Source organism: Pholcus phalangioides, unplaced genomic scaffold (genome assembly GCF_987345545.1).
Source record: "Pholcus phalangioides strain wild (caught in Gottingen) unplaced genomic scaffold, Ppha-v1.0 ptg000004l_1, whole genome shotgun sequence".
NCBI classification, from domain to species: domain Eukaryota; kingdom Metazoa; phylum Arthropoda; class Arachnida; order Araneae; family Pholcidae; genus Pholcus; species Pholcus phalangioides.
The window spans coordinates 46,892,380-46,918,616 of NW_028301597.1; the positions used below are offsets into that span (position 1 = coordinate 46,892,380).

General features: G+C 39.8%; 2 protein-coding genes across 3 annotated transcripts in view; one reads left to right on the plus strand and one right to left on the minus strand.

The window, feature by feature from the left end:
- On the minus strand, positions 1–25,184 carry LOC149087724 (uncharacterized). Its single transcript, XM_089231602.1, has 4 exons — positions 23,826–25,184; positions 3,131–3,224; positions 1,704–2,603; positions 1–775 (listed from the first exon to the last, which is right to left on the minus strand). Exons 1-4 carry the CDS (start codon positions 24,795–24,797, stop codon positions 105–107), a joined length of 2,637 nt encoding a protein of 878 aa, XP_089087728.1. The 5' UTR covers positions 24,798–25,184; the 3' UTR covers positions 1–104.
- The window catches only part of LOC149087721 (uncharacterized), a 468,106-nt gene that overhangs the window by 280,748 nt on the left and 161,121 nt on the right, over positions 1–26,237 (plus strand). The window lies entirely within an intron of this gene.

Here is a 26,237-nt window from a genome sequence, read left to right on the forward strand (position 1 = left end):
GATGACCAGCACACAGAAACGACCCTCGTACTTCGAGGTGCGTTTGATATGATGTGTCTTTCATTCTTTCGTCACAAGAACTGGGAAATTAGAAAAAAGTCGTTTCAGGGTCTAGTTTGTGCTTCATAAGCGTGGTATTGTCCCCTAACCGGTCTGATTTTCATCTCGACTCTAGTCAGTTCCGACCACTCCTTGCCGTTAATGTCATACCACGTGACACCTGTGCTGTATCGTCCGTTGATGTTCACATACTGGCAGTGGTTGTACCACCAACCGCTGCCGTAAAACTGTCCGCAGTGCGTCGCAGAACTCGCGTCGTTGTCCCTGTCGGGCGTACTAAAAGCCATCCCGTTGTGGTACCCGAAAGCGTCGCTGCCGTTACCGCTGTATCCGGCGACGGCCAGCCTGTATCCGTCACTCTCCTCGAGGACCTTGAAAGTCTTGTACTCGACGTACTTGTAGCGGTTGGCCGAGTCCCAGAGGTCTATGCGCAGCTCGTATTCTTTGTCGGTCGTCAAGAGGTGCATGAGTTCGTTGCCGGACCAGAAATCACGGGTGATGTCTCCGAAACCTTCTTTGTACTTGCTCCAGTTCTGGTTGAAGTCTTGGCTGCCATCCTGCCGGCGCTGCAGCACGATCCAGCCTCCTCCGGCGGTGTCCATGTCGCAATACACCCTTGTGGCCTTTCCGTGCAATTCGGATGTAGAATGCGGCAATTGGATGAGGTAAACTCCGTTTTTAGCGTTCTTTTTTGATGTCTTGTCCAATGTGCAATCTGAAACAAGAATTGAAAGAATTTTACTCTTCCTGAATGACAGCTTCCTAAAGACACTGTGAATTTTATGAAAGATTGACCTTTTGCGGTCCAAAGTTGTTTTTTTCGGTACTTCGTTGGTGCAATTCGTACTTCATAGCGACTCTCCCGCAATGAGGAAGGCCCCTGCTAGCTATTGCTTTTTTTTTTTTTTTTTTTTTTTTGTAGCTATAGCTTATCAGTTTTGTTAAGAAGCAAAATTCACAGGGACCTTCCAGCGATCAGAAAGGGATTGCTATAATACAGCTGCCAACTTTGGCGAATGAGAATTGGGGAAATTTGCGCGGATTCAAATTCTGTGCAAAAATACATATAAAAGAGATTTTTGGAAAGCAATGTAGGGATTTTTTTTCCTTTGCAAAAACGTGACATCGTTCAAGCCATCACCGATTAGCTCCGTCACCAATCATTGGTTAAAATGAAATAATAATTTACTTGTCATTACTACTTCCATAATCGAATCACACCAACAAAAATCGCTATCAGGTCCAAAACGGGACACATGGTCAAAGAATATACAAGTGATCTCGGCAATTTCGATTGAATTGACACTTGATGTTCGACGAATTCAGCTCACTTACCGAAAATTATTATTATTATTTAATTTGATGCGATAGCGACAATTTATAACATACCTGTGACGTAATTTCAGGGATTAAAAAGGAAAGAAACGGTCTTTTTTTCATGGTAAATTCTTTACGAATATCCACCCCCGCCCCCCTCAAAGTAGGAATTTTTAACACTCAGGGCGAAAATCGGGAAATATAATGAATTTTCGAAGATGGAATAGAAGTTTGGTCCCTCTCGGAAAATCTGGGAGACTTGGCAGCTATCGTATATACCAATGAAGTACCGGATAATTTTATAAGATTTATAAAAAAAAAATTACCTCTCGGAAGTTGGCGAACGAACTTATCCATCTCTTTGTGGAGATTCTCTTCCTCTTTGGTCATCCTCGGTATAATTCCTGTAATGTTGAGGACGACTTCCCTGAGTCTGTCCTGGGTCCTCTCCCATCTGCTCAGGTCGATGCTGTCCGCTTTTTCAGAAATCTGCCTCTGGATGTAATCCACTTCAACTCTCTCGCTCTCGACAGTCTTTGCCAGGTTGGCCACTCTAGAGTCCAGTTCACTCATTTTCAACTCCTGGAACGAGTTCTGGTTGAGAAACAAAGAATCCTGTAACGTCTTGTTGATAACGTCACTCTTCAGAGCCATCAGCCTGTACCGATCTCTCTTGGATTCCATTTGCGTGCGCCTGATGTCGTGTTTCATGGACTTCAGGGTCTGGTCGTACGTGGTCTGCTCCTCTCTCAGCTCCGACGCTGTCGATTGGACCTGGGCCAGGTTGAATTCCATCTTGGACATTTCTTTCCTGATGTCGTCGATGGTTTTATCGTAATTGTCTTCCAGTGTCTCCATCGTCTTGAACAGCTGCAGCGTCGAAGCGTGCAGCTTCTTGATTCCGGTCTCCGTGATGTTGTTGACGACCGATTTCAAGCCTTCGGCGCGTTTCTCGGTATGGTCTGTCTGCTTCTGCAGAGCGTCGACTTGCCTAGACATTGCCCTCTGCTCGACTCCTAGATACGAGCTCCTGTTAGCGAGGTCCGAACCCTGTTCCTCCAGGGCTTCTACTTTCGAGGATAGGTCCGCATTATTATGCTTAAGGTGACGGACATCGTGGAGGAGTTTCCTCTGGTGCGTTTGCATCGCTGACATCGTGTCTCGCAGCTCTTCAACTTCAGCTTTCCAATGGCCTCGGTGTCTCATTTGGTGACCTTCTGGGATTTCTGAAAAATAGAAAACAATCAATAATCAGTGCCCCCTACTCCAAACTTCATAATATGCAAATTGATTACGATTATAATAAAACACGCTTAAATATATTCCGAATGCAACCGTTCTACATTGTATGTGCATCGAAGCACCGAATCATTAGCCACTCAGTACACGTGCCATCATTTATTAACGATATGATCACGAACACTCATTCTCGAGTCGGAACTGATTAACCCGGATGTTTGGTGGTATAAAACTTAACTAGAGGTGCACTCGATCGAACACACTGTGCCTTTGATTAATGATCAACTAATAATTGATTGGTTCAATTATTAATCACGCAATCACAGTCGAATATGCGCGAATTTAAATTAATAAACACGTTGTACTCGGATGATCTGCTTGAAGGTGCATTACACTTAGGATGACAAACTTCTTTCTCGGAATTCCGAAATTATTCCAAACAACGAGATCCGAGCTTGTCAATATTTATATAAAACTTCGAGAATTCCACTTAATGAAAAACTTTCTATCATACCTGTTTCCATGGCATCCCGTCGATGTATTCGTGTATTTCTCTTCTCTGCATCGAACAAAACTCTATCACTGAGCTCTTCCTTAAGCTCGGCAACCTGCGTAAAAATAGAGGAACGAAAATTCGTTAGGCATAGACATAACTTCGCATTTAACTTAATGATCTCATATACAGAGGCATATTTACAGAGGGGAGGGAGACTAAGCGGTATATAGTCCATGGTTGTTAGTTCAGAAGGGGCGGTAAATTTTAGGAATGAGTAACCAAAAAAAAAAAAATAGTAGTGTAGGAGAAGGGCGGGAGAAAATAAAATTATCCACAGGCAGTAAAATCATAAATCCGCCTTCTGCCTAGGTAGATCAGTAAACGACCAAAAGAATTACCTAGAAAATGTGCAAGCATGTGCGTAACCAAAAGATGAGCAAAGTCAGTGTGCAATCAAACGAGTGATCCAGAGAGAGTGCAAGTATGTGACGGACCGAAAGAGTGACCTAAAGTGAGTGCAAACATGTGAACAGCCAAAAATGTTTCCTGGGGTAAGGGCGGGGACACCAGTTTAGAGTGAGTGACAAAAAGAGTGAACTAGAGAGCGAGGGACTGACTATATCATAGTTTCCCAAACTTTTCGTTCCATCGTCCTATGAATCTGGACGGGCCGGTAAGTTTGAGAAGTGATTGGTCAAGAAGGGCAGCCAAATTCGTAAAGCCATAGAGCCGGCAAAACCGTAAATCTGCCTCTGCTCATACATTTCAAAACTTATGAAAAAATATACATAACATTAGAAATATGGCTATAATAACAGCGACAAAAAAAAAAAGATAATACGTACATAAATCGTATGAAATTTACACATTTTTAGGGACCCCGAGAAACTCTATATATTAAAGGTTGCCAAAAACATTTTCCCCCCTCCAACCTTAAGAACTCTTTGGCGAACGAAGAAGCAAAATACGGAGAAGTGCGTTCTTTGAAAGCGGTTAAATGAAATATTTTCGAGCTCATGAAAAGCTCGGAAAGAATTCTTCGGCTTGGTGGGGCTTATTGTGTGTATTTATGTTGTAGTGGGAAAATGAAAAATCGACGAGAAAAAGCAAATTTTCTCGGCATTGTCGGAGCCGAGAAGAGAGACCTTATTTTTTTATATATTCTTGCCCTGCATATGGCATAAGTACATATATAAATCACAATCCCGAAAAAGATTTCCAAAACTTTCGGCTGTAGTATTGGAACTATTCATCGCGAGAACGTGAAGGGACTCCACCAGGGGGTTTCGCTCGCTTCATTTTTTTTCATATGTTATATGTCAATAGGGTGCCGAAGGTTCTCTTGTGGTGAAAATTTTAGATAAAAAAAAAATTATTTTCTTCGCCTCCACCGTCTTGGTTTGGTTAGGAATCGAATTACAGATTGTATTTTTTTTCCGAAAAAAACGTGGGGTGGTACCGTTTCTTTTTATGTCCCCTCTTCTATACATTATAGATATTTTTTTCTATTCTACGTAGAGGGGGGGGGGGGTTCGGATGGCTTTAAGCAAAACCAATTTCTTTCGCTTCATGGCACCTACATCCAGTGGCCTTTGGAGAATTGAAGGCCTGATAGATAAACGACCAAGACTTGGTCTTTTACAAAGACATGCGACACACAATTTAAGCATTGGAGCTCCTACCTACGGGGTTTTAGCATTTTACCTCAAGGTTGATGATGTTTACAAGGGGAGGGACTGACCAATAAAGTTGCTCGTAATTACATAAAAGACAATTTCGCGGTTTCATTAAAAACCTGAAAAGACCTCGAAAGAGAATGTTAACAAAGAAGTGACGACGACGACTCACAACCGCCATAAACGACCGGTGCTAGGGAAGAGTCATAAAAGACGCCACCGCGAAAAACGAATATAATCGATGAATTATTGCTACTATAATAATAATAACAATTATTATTATGATCGTTACCGAAGCATAATAAACCGTTCCAGGACCAAGGGACAATTCCTGTTTGAGAAAAGTATGAGAGATGGTAGGTTTTTAGACGGGCGGTGGTGGTTCTTAAGGATTAAGCTCCGGAAAGATACTTTACCGGGAGAAATTGCAGGAAGTAGGACGGGGGTGTAGCTTTTATTAAAAGTAATAGTTCTCTTTTAGTGCTTTGGAACTGTAAATTTTATTTTTATGTTACTTGGTGGGTGCGTCATTCATTTTCCCACCTCTTCTTCACGAAATCTTCGTAATATCGCTCGAGGTGATAAATTTCATTCTTCAAGGTTTTAAAGAACTTGTGCAAAATGTGTTTTTTTTTCGTTTTTCTTTGCATCCACTCCTAACAGCTCTTTTTGCTGCATTCAATTCCACCATCTAACTTTTCTATTCACTCAGAGGAAGAGGGAGAAATGAAATAGACATTGAAGGATGTCCTTTACACGCGGCGCGCTTGCAATTCAATCCTTTTTGCTAGATTGCTCACCCTGTACCACCTTCGAGCACTTCAAAAAGGACTTGGGCGCTGTTTCAGCCGTGGAAATGGATTCTCTCTCGTCTCTGTGTGTGTGAAGTCTATAACGGACATTCAACGAAAGCGAATGTAATAAAAAAAAATTCCATACACTTGTTTATATGGTGCTAGATGGAGCATGAATTCCTCCTTTTTTTTTATCTGTTTCTGCATAACCTACCAAAGACTATTATGTGTCGAAGAAAGGTGTCGTATTCAGAACTGAAAGAGATTTTTTCCTGAGAATGATGTTTTCCACTTAAAGAAACGTGTGAAATGTTCAAAATGTGTTATGTCATAGAGTTAGGGAAGGGAGTGTTGGAGGTTTGTTTTTCCCATGCATAACATAGTTGAACTAGGTTGTTATCACGGCACTTTGCCTGTAACGTCAACAAGCGTAGTGGTCCCATCCGTTTTTTTGCTTTCAATGTCAACGAAATGTAACTACCTTGGACGCAACGAAATATTTTTTGACAATTTTGCTTTTCCTCAAAATTCTTAGAAATTTAGTTCAACGCACTGATATAAAATTTTTCATTTTCTATATTGATATACAACTTAATTAAAACATTAGTCCTATCATGATTTTTCGATCATTGTTCAGTTTCCAATCGTTGTACGTGAGGGTATGGACTGGATTCCTTGGAGCCATAGATTTCTATACATGGGACCTGTATCAGAGGCATACACAGGATTGACCTTTGTGGTGTTGCACAAAAGGCTTGGGTGAGGGGCACAAAGAATTTCTTTCAGAGAAATTTTGAGGCGCCAACCCTCAAAAAGTCCTTTAATCGACTGATATTGATTAAATTGCACATAAAAGGTATTTTCTTTCGATATTTTAATTTTTCTACCATAATATTTGAAATTTTTTCAAACTTTTCCTCAGCCCAACGCTCGCCTCTAACCCACATATGTATCTTATATCCCAAAACACAACAAGGTTACAAACATCTCGGGTTCTTCAATCAACATTTTTGGTGTTTTCCACTAATACTTAGAAATTGAGCTCGAATCAAAATAATGCTACAAATATCCTCCAGAGAACAGTTCTTAATTGTTTTATCCATTCATGCATTTTCCCTTTTAGCTTTCGCGTTTGAAGGGTCTCTTAACATTCAATATTCAGAACCGTACTTCAAGGAATGCGTCAGGGTCAAATGAATACACTTCATGTTCATCCTCGATGCAGATTTCAAAGATGTAAATTTCTGCGTATCTGTCAGGGAAGTCCTTATTTAGAGATAATGAAATCTTGATTTATTTCTGCATTATTTATATTTGGCTATCATAACCACTTCATGATAGCATCTGATAACATATTCCACATCAGTATCTTAAAAACCTCAGTTTTGGATTTGACGATACTTTGGTTAAAACGAAGTGTTATGTGGTCCCTTTAATGTCGTTATAACTGAGTCTCTCGAATGTTTTCTGTTTATGGGGACCTAATTTGATCAAAATTTGTTTCTCTCGCTCAGATTTATGTCACTAAATCCCTCGAAGCGGGATAAACAGTTATAATTTGTTTCACCATTAACCAATAAGAAAGCGGTAATGAAATATCCGATACACATTACACACACATACACCCACACATATCTTGTGTGATACCTACTTCAATTTTCCAGGGCAAGTTTGACTATTTATCGCACTCTCTCGCTTTATATATTCCGCCGTAAACAGTTATTCAGGCTATACGTCTTACAGAAGACTCCGAAGACATAACACGGTCCCTTCGAGGCACATTCGTTTTCATTTAGCTGTCGGGTAAAGGCGAAATGTCTTCTTCCTCTTCTTGTGCTATCCTATATATCGACCTTGACTAGTTTTTTCCATAAAAAAGCCATTCCCGGAGTCGTACTATACAGTGTATACAAATAAAGAGGTATTATAGTAAACAGTCTCTCTCTCTCTCTCTCTAGCAAATATACTTGAAGATCGACCTCACACACGGAAAAATTTTACAATTGGAAATTGTCGTCGTCTTCACAAAACTCCAGGTGAACTACCAAGTGACGGATTCAATTAGCCTCGGATGCTGGAAAGTGCACTTCCGTTCGATGCCGCCGTAACGCAATTTAAATTCGAAGTACCTCTATTCTCTCTCTCTCTCTCCATTTCCATCTGAGATCTCGGGTATAAAGGAAGCACGTTAAGTATCCGAGAAACATCTCAAATGCACCAATCGTCTTATTTTCTTGTCAGATACGACTTGAAATTTCTGGCCAAGAACATTTTCCTCCCTCAGGATACCTACCTTAACATGCTTTCACATTCGCATCGCTCGTTTTTCTTTCAGCAAATACCAAATTTCAAGATTTGAAGTGGGATCGGCACTGATTTCGACAGTTTGTTCGCTCTTTGATTACGTGTACTTTGAGTTCTTATTTATTTTTTGATTTTTATGAATTTTATCGGATTTCTTTCACAGGTTCTCTTGAAGTAAAATATTCGAGCACTCTAATTTTCCCTTTGGTTAATGTATTCATGATAATAATGTTTTTCTGGATTTCCATTCAAAATAAATTTGTTTTAGAAATTGGGAGGAAAAATGTTTCAGAGAAGATGTTTATTTATTTGACTCTATTGTACGCACATTCATATTGAAATTATTGATACTAATTGGACCATGGGGAATCAAGAGCATGATCAGATCCCGTGTGAATTGCTTTTATTGAAAAATCTCTTTGGTTGTGTATGAGTTTCTTCCAACTTTCTTTTGATACAACGGACGCATTTTGATTGAGACATTCACCGCGAGTTCCGGAACGGTTCGCCGCCGAATACCTAGGTACCTATATACAATGAAAACTCGCTGCAACGATATCCGATACAACGATAAATCTCTCAACTACGATTTTTTTTTTTCAAATCATGTTTGAAATTCCATTTAGTCTAATGTTTATCTCCTCTCGATACAACGATATACTTACCGTAAATCTTTTTATGATGAAATTTTGAAATCGCTCACTGACATTTTTCCATTACTCGCTCAGAATTGCCCTCAATATATTTTTTAACTCTTCAGCTGGTTTTCATTTTGTGAGGTCATCTAGTCACATCGGTATTTTCACATCGCTTGCCCCCTCGAAAGTGTTAATGAAGTTACCGGTATTGCTGTTTTGTGTATAGTACATAGAAGCGAGATGTAGTGAGCGCCTTTACAGGTACGAAGCAATTAAGTGATTTTTCTTTATAAATAATGAATTACAACTTTTGCGACGAATACACATCTATGAGCTATTTGCTGGTAGTATTAACAACGCCGATTTGAAAGAGACATTAACAACAGCACACAAATTTGGTGGCAAGCGATGAAAATTTTGCCCCTCGATAAAATGATAACCCCTCTACAACGATATTTTCTTTTTTTGTCAGCAGGATGTCGTTATATCGGGAATAATGTACTCGGAAAACATTAAATCTCTATTCAACTAGCGTCTCTCGGACGATTGCTGATAACACAACCCCTGGAATGCTACTAGAATTTTACTGTCTGGTGATAATTTACTACTTGTTTCAATCAGGATAGATATCGTTATATGCTTTGCACAAGAGAGCAAGGATAAAAATTCTTCAAGCAGATGATAACATTTTTTTTTCCGATTTCCTGATGGGCAGATGTTGTAACTTTACAAGCAGATGTCTCGGCGGCCTCCTCCTCCTCTACTCGCGTGTCTTCTACAAGAATGCCATATATATCGTGAGGAAGGAGGGAGGCACCCATTGCGGTGCTTTACCCGCTCGTCGTGTCAGCTAACCTTCCGCTTGAATTCTCGTATGTTGGGTGGGTGGCTCTTTTTTACCTCTCTCTCTCTCTCGCTCTGTAGAGGCCCCCCCCCCCCCTTGTACAGTGCAACGGTTACAAGAGAAAGAATTACTCAAGAAAGGTAGAATCCAGTTTTTTTTCCCTCGCTCCTTCACCGGAAACGGGAACGAGCAGCTGATGGAGGTGGATATACAGTATTGTATTGCAAAATAAAAAAAATAGCGGGCAGATGAATTCGTGCACGCGCCGCGTGCTGCTTGCTACGTAATATGCCTGGTGTATGCGTGTGTGTATGGACTCATCTGCTCATCTGGAAGAGGGCAAGATGGGTGATGTCAACCTCTCTGAAAACTGTTAGAAAGTGAACCAGACTGTATATTCGCGCCCCGCTTTTCTTTTATCTTGAACTTTAAAAAAAGGAACTGGTGCACACAGCGTGGGCAGATGTTTTATTATTATGGGATGTACAATATAGGGTTATCACATCTCTGTATAGTACTTAGCCAGCACTCACCAAATCTCTTATCCCCCATTTCAAATTCTGTTTCAACTTACTGCACTCCATATTGCGTTGACCCATTTCGTCCTCCGATTTTTTTTTTTTTTCGTTATCTCCTTGTTTCCGGCTTGATATGATACATAAATCTTCGGAACAATGAAAAATTTAACTTCAACTTATAACTTATTCATGACTTCAATTGTTTTATATACTGGGTGACCGGAAAATGAGTTTGAAGGTGAATGATAGAAACACAGTTAACGAAGTTTGCGATAGAAATGAAATATTTGCTGCATTTTTTAGGAGGAGAGCCAGTGAATTTTTTGGAAAATCCAGCACAGATTCCAGAAGCCAGCGACATTCGCATTACCCATTCTTATAGAAGGAGATCCTCACTCGGACATATTACTGAGCATTATTTTCCCACACTTTATAAGGGAATCTTTGCCTCAGAAAAAGAGAGCTTTTTTTTTCGCTTCATCTACTTCAGCCAATACATACATATCCGTAGGAATTGCCATTGCCGCCTCATTGGTCAAAGGGAATAGGAAGCTCATAAAGAAAATGAGAATGGATATTATAAGGCTTATCTCGTCTCTGGTTGACTGGGTTATGTGACTGTATAGTTTCTTTCTCTCTCTTTCCCCTTTGTACACGAAATAAAACAGCTACAAACAACGGCTTCAGAATAAGGATAGGTTTGTTTTTCTCTCTTTTATCCCTTTTCTTCGTCTCCCGTTAAAGGGGAGGAGGAACGGGAATTATACGTATATCCGGCTTTTCAACTCCATTCGGGCGTTAAATTGCGGCCTGGCGTCTAGATGGGAAGCTTTGTAACAACGTACCCCTCGATGTCTCACCATTTGGCGGCACACGTCCTCGATGTTTTTTCTTTTGCTTCTTGCTATCACAATTTCACGATGGTTCGTGTGGTCTTCGATTTTGTACATCTTTCCCGATTTTTTCCCTTCTAGTCCGTCCACTTTTCGATCCTACCTTCTCGGTAATCTGCGTGGGGTATATCCATGAAGCTCCCTTCCTTTTTTCCCTTCATTCCCAGTAGTAGGGCAACTAGAATTCGAGGCTTCTTCGTTTGCGATTGTGTCTTCGTTTTCTTTTTTCTGGATAAGAAGTAAATGACGCCCGGGTCGTTGAGGATTACGTCAGGTCCGACGGGTTCTCGTTTGGTTCGACGATGATGGGGTTAGATGGGCTTGCTTACACATTACCAGACGGAATTCATTGATGCCGCTCGATGGTGGGATCAGTGTTCGTCATTTCATTTCTTTAAAAACAAATTCATCCCTCTCATCTCCCATGATGATACGCTATGAAGTATAAAGTTTATTTTGGTCACTGTATATAGTGGCGTCATAAAATCCCTTATTTAAACTGCGTTCTTTCAAAATCATCTAAATACGTTTCGAATCTGTCAGAAGGGTACGCCAATAAACTAAGTAAAGTGCTTACCATTTTTTTTTTTTTTTTGGATCGACGGTATGGTACCTGCAAATGGGAAGCAAACAGGTTCAAACATCGGGCTGGAGTCCCGATTCCCTATATCAGTGGTTCCCAAACGTTTTCAATATTTAATTCTTTCCCCCCCCCCCATGATAAGAATTTTAATTTCAACCCTCGTATTTTTGACAAAAATTTTATCGGTTATAACCCCCCCCCCCCCCACCTCCACATCCTAACGTTATCACCTTCATTCAAAATAAAACAGTGACTGCACTTCTATTTGCTGCCATATAGTTTTCTTGTTTGTTTCTTATTATTTCTATGTACCAGGTGTCCAAATTCGTAAATAGTTGAAAAATTCATAAAAATTGAGGGAATTGGTATATTTTTTAATACGAGGCTTGTGAAAAAGTTATTCTCATGAAGGGGGACTTTTTGGTACAGAAAGGAAAAAATTAGTTCAAATTTTAGTCGATAAAGGGTTCTGCAAGAAAGCAAATCACCGGAAATATCCAAATCAGAGTCCTATAAAATTCAGTGTGTACGGTTAACAGTGCATTTCGGAATTTTTCTGGTACTGGCGCTTTCAAAAGGTTTTTATTGTAATGTTGGCATCTGGTAGACAAAGCACTATTGGTGAATTTGTTTTATTTCAGCCACGAATTACCGGCTGAAGCTCTATAAAAGTTTCTGACTTGAAAGAGAGTCAGGTCCAATCAGATCGACGCGCCCTCTATCGACAAAAAATTGAACTAATTTTTTTTCCCATACGAAAAATACCCCTCCGTGAGAATTATTTTTTTCGCTAAAATCACATTAAAATATACCAATTCCTTCATTTATTATGATTTTTAAAGTATTTACGAATTTATAGGACACCCTGCATATAAATTAATTCTCAGCGTGTATTCATTATCATAGGTGCAGAAATTTCAGTTTACCATATGATACATGCTGATACGGTGAATAGCTCAGCCAAGAGTTGAGACATTGTATTTATTCGATGTATTTTATTTACGTAAAATGAAAATGAATTTCTTATCAACGTTTTTATTTTGGAAATTCTCTCACGAGCCACAATTTGGAAACCAGTGATCTCTCTTCTATATATATCTTTTTCTTTTTATTCTATAAATTCTAAAAAAAAATCACTATAAGAGTGGTTATCCTGCCCTAGTAGCTTTGCTCAATGGTGTGGGTGTAAAATTTATTGGTCCATCGACCTGATTTTAGGGCAATGAAAAACGTTAAATGTCTTACTTCAATCATTCTTATCTACAATCAAAACAATAAAGACACTAGACAAGCGGCTAAGACATTAAGATTAGACAAAAACTAAAAGACATCTCCGAAAAGCATTTTCAAGAAGTCGGTAAAGTCAACATGAAGGTGAACTCGAATTTTATTGCTCTCAGACTTAATCATGTCGAAAGAGAAAGAGACATTTATTTAAATTTGTTTGTACACTGCGATCATAACACACACACATCCCGAATTCACGCTACGAAAATTAAATTGTTTCGACAGAGAAGGCAGGAAAAACATCTCCAAGTGTGTCGAGTCTCTTCCGTATAATTCCCTTGCATTTGACGCCTTAGATGTTTGACGTTCATCAAACTTTACTGGAGGAATGAAAATATCAGTTAATCCCTCTTTCGACTTCCCTCCCCGTCACATTTAATCCCGATCCTATGAAAATTGCCGCTCGCTTTTATAAAATACGAGCGGAACAGCGAGGTGCGATCCGTGCACTCATCTATTTTCCAGAAGAGGAGGAGGAGGAGGCTTTGCTTTATCCTGGAGTGTTTCAATTCGGGGCGCCTGCTGACGTGCGGCCCTTCCGAGCGTCATGCACTCTATATTAAAGCCCAGAAGCGCTTATAAAGGGCGTACCAAACACAACAAACAATCGCGTACGTACGCTCATACACACAACAGAGAGAAGTGCTAATTCACTGGGAGAGGCAGCTCTCGTGAGCGGGGAACCCAAACAGTGTAAAATTACTTTCCTTTGAAAACTCGCTTAGAATGAGGCTGTTAATATAGTAAATTAGTTACAGTAATTATCGTAAGGGTTGCCACTACCATCGCCGCTCGCCTCGCACAGACACATTCCCCTTTCACACACACACATCCTCATTAAACTACTGACGCACCTGGTTCTCCTTCCCGGAATGCGTAGGAGACACGAATAGTCTCCTCATTCTCCACTCCGTTCCCCTGCAGAGAGGGCGGGGGGCTTTCGTTTGAGCCTGGGCTCGTAGAAGGCGGAGTTGGATATGTGTATGTGTTCCGTAAAAGAGTCTTTACCATCTATCCCCCCCCCCTCGGCTTTTCTAGCTCTTCGCTCACAGATGATCTGCCCCCCCCCCCCTTCCCAAACTAACATGAGCTGCATTGATCACGGCGTCACATCGAGCCTTATTAAAAAGGATTAAAGATTCCCAGCGCTTATGTTTGACACGAGCACAGCGGAAACAGGAATTTGAATTCTCCCGGTGGTACTACATTGTCTGGGTGTGAAATGAAAGAGGGCTGAGAGGTCGAAGGCTTTCATAGACATGCCTGAGCAATGTCGATAACTCCGGTCTTTAAAACTTGAGAAATCCGAAAGTTTCACTTCTTTTTCTGTCGGCTAATTGTTCAGCAACTTTTGAGAAATCATTGTGTGAGAGTCTCCATCACAAGGTCGAAATAAAGTGGCAACCAACTCAACTTTACGCACTAGAGGGCCTGCACTGAATTCGCATTAAACCCAAAACTTGCGGAACTCATTCAAATTTTCGTAGGAAGAATTAAATACCTCTCTATACAGGATGTCCCAAATTGTTTGCACAGCAGATATCTCTGCAACCGATGACTTTAGAAACATACTTTTTGTACCAAAAAGTTTTCAAATGACGTGCAAAAACGACTTGAAATCTGAAAATATGTTTGAGGGGTCACGTACATATGGAAAAATAAAGAAATTTTTGAAAAATCATTTGCGAAAAAAATTAAATTTTAAATGCAGTATTTATCGAGATATCAAAGTACATAAAATCTCTATGTTTTTACTACTTATCATCTTTACTTATCTATATTAGCAAGTTTTCATTAGCTCAAAAGTTGCCATTTTTAGGAACTGTACATAGAATGTACAGTAAATAGAATGAACTGAACCATTTTAATTTTTATAAAATTAAATAAATTTGCAATTACGTTTTTTGACAGTTACAGAAATTTTACAACTTCAAATTTAATTTACATTTTGCCAATTTGTGAACCACACTAAGGACCCCATGAGAAATTTAAAACATTTTGAGTGACCGCAAGTGATTTGAAAACTTTTTGTAATTATATGCATACAAACATATTCCTTCAAATGTCTCTATAGAAAAATTCAAGGGAGCCCAACCTGGTGGTAATTGGTCACAATATCAAAAGCTTTCGTCTATGCTGAATATGCCATCTTAAATTTTGTTCCACATTTCACCCGAAATTTATAGGACATAAATCTTTGAACTTTTTTTTTTAATCTACTCCGATCGAAGCTTCTTGTTCTCTGCAGTGTTAACGTTCTCGTTAGGGGATACAGCGCGTTCATCCATCCTTCCCAGAAACGGAATACAACACAAATAACTGACTACCAAATATATGCAGCCAGCATTTGTTCGCGATTTTCTTCTTCGCCCCCCCCCCCATCACCAGTTGTTCCCACGTCCATGGTCAGTATCATGAAATAGATCCAAAAAAAAAAATTTGAACGGATTTTTCCTAATGTTTTCCCTTTCCATGGGAATCGCTGAGAATCCTGTGATCCCTGGGTCGTGTGAATGTGATGTTGTGGATTCCCATGAGAGTTCGGTCGTGTGATGAGAAGAGTTCTCGTCTCGTCTCTCACTTTTGTAGGGGGAAATATACACAACAGACATAGAAGCCATGAGAGAGAGAGAGTCTCTCTTTAACAAGGTTTTTTTATATTATTTTCCAGTCCCTCTTCCCCCAATCTTTCGCTCTCCTTTTTTTTTTTTTTGTATTCGTATTGGTGGTGTTGGGAATGCTTGGCGTTCCGATCCTTGTCCAAGTTTTGTGGATTTCCCCCAGGAATCTTCCCACACCATGTTTTTTCCCATGAGAAGAGGAGGGAAAAAAATGTTCAAGTTTTTTTTTTTGTGTATGTGTGTGTATGGAGGCCCAATAGTAGGAGAAACTGAATGAGATGTTTCTGTATTTTATTAGGGTTTTTTGAAATTCACAGTTTCCTACGGTTTTCTTATACAAACTTCAAGCGTATTCATTACAAGAACGTACTTTCTATACAGTTTCTCTTATTTTTTTCCCCTTAACTTTATTAAAAAAAACCCACTAATTAAAGATGCTCTCAATGCATTATAAAATTAGACTTTTTTTCTCAAAGGTAACAATACCCAGAATATTTAATTTTCCTTTGATATTTACGACTCAAAAACAACCACTGAATAAGAAAAAATGAACGTATCAAGTTTATAAATATTCATTCTTCTTTCATATTAATATTTTATGTCGCTGAAACATTACCTCTTCACCAAAAAAAACAAAAAGAAACTGATATTATCCTAGTACAATGCAAATCATAAAAAATGAAGCTAAAAGGATCTATGAGTAATGAGTCCGTACCCATATTGTTTTTTTCTCTTTTTTTCGCGTACCGTAATTACAGTAATTTATATCAAATGACAATATGTTAAATAGTAGATCGAAAAAACCCCGTAAAAAAAGCATCTGTTTCACACACACTTCAAAAGAATGGATAAGTTTTTAGGGGTGAAAAAAAACTTGCTTTTATATATATATATATATATATTTGTTTGTTTCTTGCCTTAGAAGGGCGGAAAAGAACATTTAAGTTTATGCAAATGATGTCGTGTTGCCACCAAGAAATCGAGTAGAATTTGTTTTTCGCAAGGAAAAAAAAATAAATGTACATAACCGAGAAGAATACAAAGCAGATACCACAGTCGAAAAGAAAAAAAAAACTGTAAAGAAAAATAGAATTCCCGTTCAATCTGGTGATTTTCATACAGAAAAATGATGGTGGCGGTGAAAGTGAAGTTTTCTGCAAACCCCATCTCAAAAGAATATAATATTTTTAAAAAAAGAAAAAGTTGGTGTGAAAAGAAAATTTTTAAAAAAGATACCAAAGGAAAAGAAAACAAGAAGAAATAATGAGGAAGAATGATAAAGAAAGAAGAGTAAGAGTGAGATTTCAGAGAGCATTAAGGAGTTAAAAGAAGAGGAGAGAGAAAATAGAGGGGAAAACTCTTCAAGAATCTTAAATACATGGTGAGAGGAGAGAGAATTGAAGATGAAATATAAAAATTCCCCCTAATGGAAATGAAGAGCTGAAAATAATCGCTTATTCAGAAGCGGCAGCAAAAGAATCTTCGGAAAAGAATTAAGATCTTTTGATAGATAAGAAATGAGTGTTGGGAGGAGGATGAGTGAGTGAGGAATAGGCGCGCTCTCGCCTCATAGATCGCAAAACGGGAACGAAGGGGGTGAACCCCAAAAATGTTTGACGAGCCATGATTCTGGAAAAATTCCGAAGCGGTTGTCTTGAGAAGTAATAAGCATTACCGGAACATGGCGGAAAGATGATTGATCGTGGGACATTAGTACTGGTTTTCTTCTTTATTTTTCTTATCCGCTTTCTCTTCCGATCCGCGGATTTCAAAAATCCATTGCTTTTTTTTTTCCCCGTCGACCGAGAACCCTTTTCATGGCCAAATCCTTTTTTTCCCTTAATATTATATAAAAGCTCCAAGAATTGCTCTGACAATTTTCTCCTTCCTTCTCTATCTTTGAAATTTATTTACTTGACAATAACCTTTAAGCGCTGGTGGCTTAAAATATCTAGGATAAAAGAGTTCGCAGTGGTAATAACCAAGGAAATGTGTAAATAATTTACAGCTCTGGAAAAAAAAAGCACTTTGTGTTCTTTGTTTACCTACGAGAATCACACGAAATTCTCTCCTGAATAATGTATAATGGATTTCCGCCCGCGAATCATCATCAATATAGGGAATATATTTGCGGGAAAAACAACCTCGATTTTTAATTTCAGTTTTCCGTCTAGAAAGGGTTGTAATCAGTGCCACGTAAAGCTATTTGTCAAAGGAAATCGAGTGAGTGGGGGGGTTGTGATAATAACAATCTCGTCATTTCAAGGGAATCTGATACGGTTTTCTACGATGAGTCTATGCACGGTTTTCTAACTACATGTAATTTACGAGGTAATCCATTCATCCAGAGATAATGATAATTTGAAAACGCGAAGTGTCGTAATCAACTCAAGTTCAAGAACCGAGTTCGAACTAAGCCGAAATTTCTGAGAGAGGTGAGAGAAAGAGAGAGAATTTGATTCGAGTTTTATGAATTGTGGGACAGTGTGTACATATTTCAAAACCTTTCACTAATTACAGTTTACCTAAGACTGCCGAAGTTTCGAAATCTTGAAATGAGGATTAATTTACTGATAATATAATACCTTAGAAAATTTACGGTTCACATTTATCGAAGTTTTCTCGTTGAAATAGATTATTGCTATGCATTTTTCTACACAGAAGGATCATCTGGACGTTATTACAAAAATGCAGTATTTCCTCAAACTTTTCCGCCCTTGCAAAAGTCTTGCAGTAATGGAAAACCCCCTTTTTTCGGAGCAAAGGGCCATCCAGTGAGGGTTCATTTCTTCTCAACCTCCTCCTAAAGCAAACGGTTGACAACATCAGTAACATCGATCTTCCAGGTAATTTCTACATTGAAGGTCCACCCCCCCCCCCCAACAGTAGGTAGTTGGAACAACCGAACGTCTGGGGGGCGGGTCCTGAGCAAAGCTGGGATTTGTCTCCCCCCCCCCCCCCCGTTGGCTAGTTACAAAGATGCTTAGTCGGTTATATGTTGCTCAAATTTCGGGGCTGGGCAAATTACCCACTTTCTCTAACAGAAATCGTGCACTGGGAACTCTTCCCCCAAATCATTGAAACAATATCATTCTATAGATAACTCTTACGTTGTACTGATTCTCTAACTGCAGATAAAAATTAAAGTTAGGGAACCCCTATAATGTAGGAGCTATCTTAGGATACAAGGTACAGTGGAAACCCTCAATAACGGACACCCATTGACCGACATTTTATACCGCTAACGGGGTGTGCCCGTTAATGTATAGCGAAATACATTGAAACCCGGTTGAGCGAGCTTCAAAAGTGTCCATTTACACGGAGTGTCTGCTATGGGAGAATTCACTTTGTAATTTCAATGGTTCCCTAGAGCAATGGTTCTCAAACTTTTGTCTTCCTTGGCTCCTACCTTGCCCTGATGGGCATGTATTCGTGGCTCCCCAGAATAGTCTTACAAATGGCTGCTTCATGTTATTGAATAGACACAAATTAATAAGGAAAGCTCGTCGCGGTACCCAAAAGATCACAAACTTTGAGAACCACTGCCGTGGAGCATGTTACTTCAATATTACTTCAGGAATCAGTGAAACTTGTAACTCCAATAAGAGGATACCCCCCCCCCCCCCATAAGACGAAGACATTTAAACTATTTTCTTCTGCCATATAATACCTTTTCTTGTGAAACCTCTAGCGATGGATTGTCGAACCGCGGTTGGGGAATTCTATAAGTAATTCCATATTGAATGGGATTGTGAATTTCGATGTAAATGACGATTTATACGTACATTAAAGGTAAGGTATACCTATTTCAGAACACCCCAGAGCTGATAAATACGCTGTTTCTTCTAGAGGCCCGACATTACTTATGATATTCTTCCTCGAGGCGACGTTTTTCATCCCCCCCCCCTCCGCCCAAAAATAAAAATAATAGCAGAAGGAAGAAGAGTGTCATTTCTTGTTTCTCGCTCAACTTTTGCCGCTTTCATTATTATTATCGAAGAACTCATTTCCGAAATATCAAATACTTCCCCATGAGGGAGTGAAGAAGGTTTTTATTTTTGGTGGCCCCTCTTCATCATCTTCTCACTCATATTTCTCTTATGTTCCGAACTTCTTTTAAGAACCTAAAAAAAAATCTCTCTCTGGAGGGGAAAAAACAGTTGCTTTCTCAATTCCACCATTGACATTTCTCTCCGTTAATAGTGGGCACGGGGAGGGGGGGGGGGATGATCTCGGAGGTGTTGCTCATTGAAGGAAGTAAGTACCGTTGTAATATTGAATGTTTGTATCTAGGTTATAAGGATGGGGAGGAGGGGGGGGGCAACGATTTTACGGGTCTTATCGTGATGTTCACTTAAAAATATTACGTTAGGGGCAAGTTGGTTCTTCGGGGAATAAGGAAAAAGATGCCGTTTTTATGGGAAAGAATTTAGAGCCAGTTCAATTTCTTAAAATAGTCTATTCTCGAATTTATTGGAATCCATAGATATTAAAACTGACAGAAGAAGAAAAAACATTTTAGGACTGAATATGACCATGGGAAATCCGATAGTATGCTTTTATCTTCATCCGTTCCAAGCATGGACCAAAGTGACCTCTATCGACCATCACGATATGACCCGTATTCATTACCTTGACTTTCGAGGGTGATTACCTTGACACGCAATTGATTTATTTATCGCGTAGCTTTCACTAACGGAGGATCTATGATCATCTCTGTATAATTGGTTTTTTTTTACGTATGAGCCGCGATTGTTACGTATCACAAATCGTCTAAAAAAGAGTTTCATCTTTATCTTTTCTTCTTCTCTTCTTTTTTTTTTCATGTAAGTCGCAATTGTTATTCGTATCGGAAATATTCTTGAGAAGTTTCATCTCTGTGTTGTGGTTTTATATATGAGCCGTGATCTTGTTCTTGAAAATTTTCATCTCTGATTTTTTTTAATATGAGCCGTGACTGTTACGTATCAAAAACTTTCTTCAAAAGTTTTGTCACCTGGACAAACTCTTGGCATGAAATATCATCTCTCCCCTCGTAACAGACATGATGAATCACGTATTTCCATCTTAATCATGAAAAATACAGAGATTACGTGGAGGAAAAATCTCTTATTATAAAAGCATATCGATCCTCTGACAACCGTTAATGCAGGTGCAATGCGAAGGAATTTGATGAATGACTCTTTCACGCCTTTTCCTATCTAACTCTCCCCCTTTCTTCCTCTCATAGTCCTTGATGACTGAATTCGTCAAGATCTTAATGAGGACTAATGTCGGGACGGAACTAATGGTGATGACAAATGATTGGGTCCATTTTGACAACCCAATACCACATTTCCCCCCCCCCATACCCCATAACCGTAAAAGATTCCAAGCTTCTTATTGATTCTTATTTTGAAGTATTTTTCAAGAAAACAGAATAGTAATAGGATTCGGTCCTCTTTTCTTTGGGTTATTCAATTTTCAGATGTTTTGGAGGAGAATATTTTACCTTTGACGTGAGTTGAATTCCCAATGCAGGAATTTTTCTGTCTACACTGGCGTATTGAATTTTACAAGGAGTTCCTTCTGAAGTTCTAGTATTTTTTTTTTTTTTTGAAAAGTAGTAGCATAATATCCTTTGTTTGATTTCGAAGGGATCTACAACCAGGGCTTCACAAATCCTAGGTACCAAGTCACCATGACAATTAAGAAATTAGGTTTGGCCTCTCAAATTTCGTCAGAAAAAAATTATGTCAAGGAAATAACCTTTTTCTGGATATTATGCCGAGGTGAACTCGGACAGAAAAGTCATCTGGTATCCACTAGGAATCAAACCCAACTCCTCTTTCAAACCGATAAGGTCTATTTCTTTGATGTATTGAGCTGAAAAAAATGTCTGGTTACTAAATTGAAATCTGAGGACAGTGCAAAATTTTTTAATTAATATCAGCGTATACCGAAGGCGGTCACCATGGCCTGGAAAAGTCAAAAGAAACATTCTCTCTTACCTGTTTTTCGAGGGAAAACAATGTTTGGAGTCTAAAAAATTGTTCTGGTGCACTTAAATCTTTTTGCGATTTGTTAAGCCCGACCTTTAATAATCGCTATACTGCTAGAACTTCAACATTATCTTGGTTGGTCATTTGCAAGTCCGTTCATTAGCTGTCGTGGTCAAGTATAACAGAGAATTCAGGTGAATATGCTTCCTCTACCCGACATGGATTTCCTCTCCGCCGTGAAACCCCCAGGAAGAACATGACAAGAGAATCAAGCGAGACGCTCTCTCTCGTAATGACCAGAGTGGGTATGGGTGCAGTATATGCACGTGAATACCAGTCAGAACGTGTAGACGTCACGTTTTCCACCCGCACACATCCCCTCTTCAAAGTAGCAAAATTCCAACGATACATATTTAATGAATAGTTCCGAAAATTCCTCTGAGAGATCGGGAAGCCACTTGAGATTTCATAAGAATGTTGTATAAATTACTCTTATTACGTATATATGTGAAACCATTCCGCGTGCCACGTAAAATATTCCCCCATGCACCAGGAATGTCGGAACGCGTAAACCAAGAGTTTTCGAGGTAGGCTACGGGACAAGGAAGAGTAATTTCTGCGGAAATATATAGGGAGAGCTCTCCTGTTTTCTCCTTTTCCTCCTCAATGGTCTTTGCTCCTTTCTCTCTCTCTCTAGAGAGGAGCGGAGGATTTAATTATAAAAGCTACGCAACAACTCTAGTAAAGATGGAGAGAACTTAGGATACGGTCCACCTTCTTATCCGGTCTACCGAGTTCTCCCATCTTCCACCATCAATCTCTCGGTCCTTTCTGATCCCGTTCATTGCACAATGACTCTTTCTCACCGTCCATTGTGGTTACCCGTGGTTGTTACATTACCCATTTAATAGTTCACTGATAGGAGTATTAGTCAAAAAGTCAGTTACATATTACAGAGCCGGAACTACAGAAAGTGGCAAAATGGAGGCTTGTGCCCCCAAATGGCAATTATTAGGGATAAAAAAAATTGTGTAATAATTATTTTGTCTTCAAAACATAATGTTAATAAAGAAACACTTTGATATAAAACTATCGATGGTGGCAATACTATCGAAATCAAGTACGTCTTCTTTTATAAAAAAAATTCTAATACGCAGGTGTAGCATAATAACGATGTAACGATACACCCTCTATAACGCTATTTTTTCTTAGTCCGCAGAGTATCGTTATATCGAGGTTTCACTGTATTGGGTCAAAGAGTTTTTTGAGAAGCCCTTGACTTGAGCAGGGCCGGAACTACTAGAGGAAGTTAAGAGGCAACTGCCCTGGGCAGCAATTTTAAGGAGGAACAAGCAAACATTTATTAAGAATTGTCAAATTTTGCACTGGAGGGGGCGAAAATCTTATTCGCCAACCCCACCCCCTCCCCAAAAATTCCTAGTTACAGACCTACTTTCAGCGAAATTTATGCATTAAATAACGGATGTACATGTAAGTATTGGACTGGTCGCAACTGGAGGTCCAATCACAAAAGTAATGGATTCACTCTTCGACAGCTCATTAAGCGTTACGGAGAGTGTCACATGTGCTGACTTAGTATCTAGTCACGGCCCTGAGTATAAGTAGGAATCGCCGATACTTTAGGTCTGTTATCTTAACAGTCGGTGACCTGTTGGTCCACCCATAGCCCCCGCAAAGGTGAGGCTGACAGGGCAAAGAAATATTCTTACCATTTAGATTTTTCCACACTATAAATTCACTGTAGAAGAGGACCGTGAAAAATCTTTCTTGGGGCATGGCGAAAGATCCCAGAATAGGGGCCCTGATGCAGGATGTGAGGGACATGGATCCATCTTATCGGTCACCACAGCACATATCCCAATAACTGACAAAAGTGAAACCTTTTCTGTTTGGTTATTTAAATTATTATTATGATATCTAAAACTGTGACCCGTTTTTATATTATTATTTATGAACAAAGGCGCAACTCTAGATGCTTGGTCAGTCAGGGTAAGCACGCATATGTCCCCCGTAATGTTGAAGCAGAGGTTAAAGCAGTGGCTCTCAAATTTTTTCCACTCGTGGCTCACCCTTGCCTAATACATGGATTGTAGGCGGCTCTCCAGAATACTTTAGTAGATATTTTCCCTTATAAAAGAACCACTACAAAGCATGACAGGCACACAAATCAATATCCCTGCTCGCCGTGACGCCCCTGCCGAAGTTTGACGACGCCCCTAGGAGCCGCGACGTACACTTTGAGAAATACTGAATTAAAGAATGAAATTTACGCTCCCTCTGTTCCGGCAACCGGGTGCCGGAACGCTCCTGCTCCCCGCTAGTGGCGGCCCTGTTTGTGAATTCTTTAAATTGCTTAAAAAGCAATATGACATTTAAAACTACTTAGTTTTGAAGATGAAATATTTCTGAAGAAAGTTCCATTTCTCCAAAATTATCAAATTGTTAAGTGTTGCGTATATGTGTCAACTGTTTGACTTTATTCTGAAGATATTTCAATAAAAGAATGAGTTACTATATTCACTTGAAGAGATGCGTTAAATTTGGTTGACTTACCTCATGCGCAAGCTTCTGATGGCCGACGGACACGTCCTGGAGCTTCTGCCTGATCTCTTTGATATCTTGTTTGAGTTGCGCAACCCACGCGTTATCTCTCTCCTGAGTGACGTACACGGAATCGAGCCGCTTCCGCAAGTCCGCAATCTCCGATCTCGCGAGACTCAATCCGGCCTCTTCCTTTTGCTTCTGGCTCAACGAAGCCGTCACGTTCACCGAAGCAGCAAGTTCCGACATCTCGTTCCTGATGTCCTCGACGGTCTTTTGTAGCCAGTGCGTCGTAACTTGCGCGTTCTTCGCCTGTTTCACGGCAAGGGCATCTTCCTGTCGGCGGGCCCGGACCTCGTCCAGTTCTCGCCTCAGACGGAGCAATTCATCCCTCAACGAATCCGCCTCTAATCTAAATTCCTCTATGTCCTCCGTAGTGTTTATATCTTCAGTTTTCGCCTTAACGACTTCATTCAGGTCCTGTTTCAGCTCACGAAGCTGAGAGTCCAGTCGGTGGAGGTTCTGACGCCCGCTTTCCAACAGTCCCAGCACCAAAGACGACTTCACACCATTATTATTATCAATCACACCTTCGTCCAAATCTCCCGCTTTACCACCAAAGTCTTCGGATGACATATCACCGTGGGTCACGTACCTCGCGACGGTGTCATCGTCACCCGTAGTGACAACCATTGGCATCGTAGTGCTTGTCGTTTTCTCCACTGATAATCCACCGGCCGTCACGAAAGACTCTTCGGACAATCTATCAAAGTGCTTCTGGAGCTTCCTCTGTAACTTGAATATCGTAGCCTGATCCTCGCTCCTAGCCTCTCGTAGAGCCAGAACCTGACCCTGTAACTCCCCGACTATCCTCGCTAAATCCTCCGAATCCCCATTATGGGACTTGGACAGCACTCCTGAGCACACCGTAAACAAAACGAAAATCTTGAGAAATGCCATCAGTCGAATATCAAATCGGCACATGATTGATGTTATATCCGAAAAAAAAAAAAATAAAAACGGTAAACGTATCCTCCAATATTGTTCTCGGACACACAAAATACCTTATAAGAATAATCCTGAGTAATAAATATTACTCCATCGCATAATGATGATTCCCGAAAATAAAGGAACACCAAGATATAAAGTTAAATGGTAGATGTACCAAGATATAAAGTTGAGAAGTAGTTCCGTAAACTTTGGGAGCGTGATTCGCGGAGTTGAAATCACTGTGGAGAAGTAAGAAGAGCAGCGGGAGCACTCGGTAGATGCGTCCGCTCTCGATGCTCGCTGTTGAGGAAATAAAATGCTTCCAGAGGAAAAGAGCACACGGCGTATATAAACCTCTCTCTCCCTTTTCTCTTCTGTCGTCTGCGCTTTGGTCGTCTGCTTCACCTACCGAAGTGAAGTCTCGGCCACGCAGATGTTTTTCTTCTGAAATCCTTATCGTCTGCTTCTCTCCCCACGTGCCGGTCTCGAGGCTTCTTTCTCTCTTTCTCTTCTCTCTCAGGAAGTTATTCCCTCCTTGTAAGTATTACTTCTTATTCTTTTATTATTTTCACCACACTTCTGTCCAGCGTCTTGAGAAGGGAGGGGGATTACAATATATATGTTATAGGGAAAAAAACATATATTCTTTCCCTCCATGTCTTGAATATTTCCTCTCTTTCTTCATAACAATTCTTTTTCTTTCTTTCTTTTTTTCATTTTAATTTTTATACTTACATTTGTATGTTGCACTGAAGAAAAAAAATGAGAGACAGGCAGCTGCAGGGTTTTTTCATTTCTACAAAATTGGCACCTGTTGGCGTTGACTTCAATTTTTTTATTTTTCACTCCGATAGTGAGCGCGCGCGCGCGTGTGTGTGTCTATTACTTATACATAACGCCAACTGTCAAATTTGAATGGTTTAGTGGAGAGAGAAAATGTATTAAGAGTGTGGTTGGGAGACATTTTTCAATTGAAGGAAGTTGTTCGGACATTTCGAGAAAAGATGGCAAGAAAAACTATCTGAAAGTTAAATTTTTTGGGGGGATTGAGATAAAACGTGTACGAAATTCGTTAAATAAAATTTCTAAAACATCAGCAACAATCAATTTTAGGGCCCATGGGCTGAATGTGGCCTCTTGGAGAGCTTTTTGCTGTGGCCGGCCAACGATTTTGAGAAAATAACTATTTTATACTGAAAAGTCATCAAATTAAAAGCAAAATCGTTGAAGCCCGCTTTCTATTGGAAACTGTACCGCGGTGGCCTCATCACATTGGTGGTCGGTTGAAGTTGGTTTTCTGCTGTTTTCCAACCTGAAGGTGCGAATATCAGTAGTTCTCCCATTTTAAAAAGACTTTCCATGGAGAGCTGGCAGACCTTCACCATGATACTTGCATGACATTCAGATATTTGCTAGTTTCACTTAAAAATATTT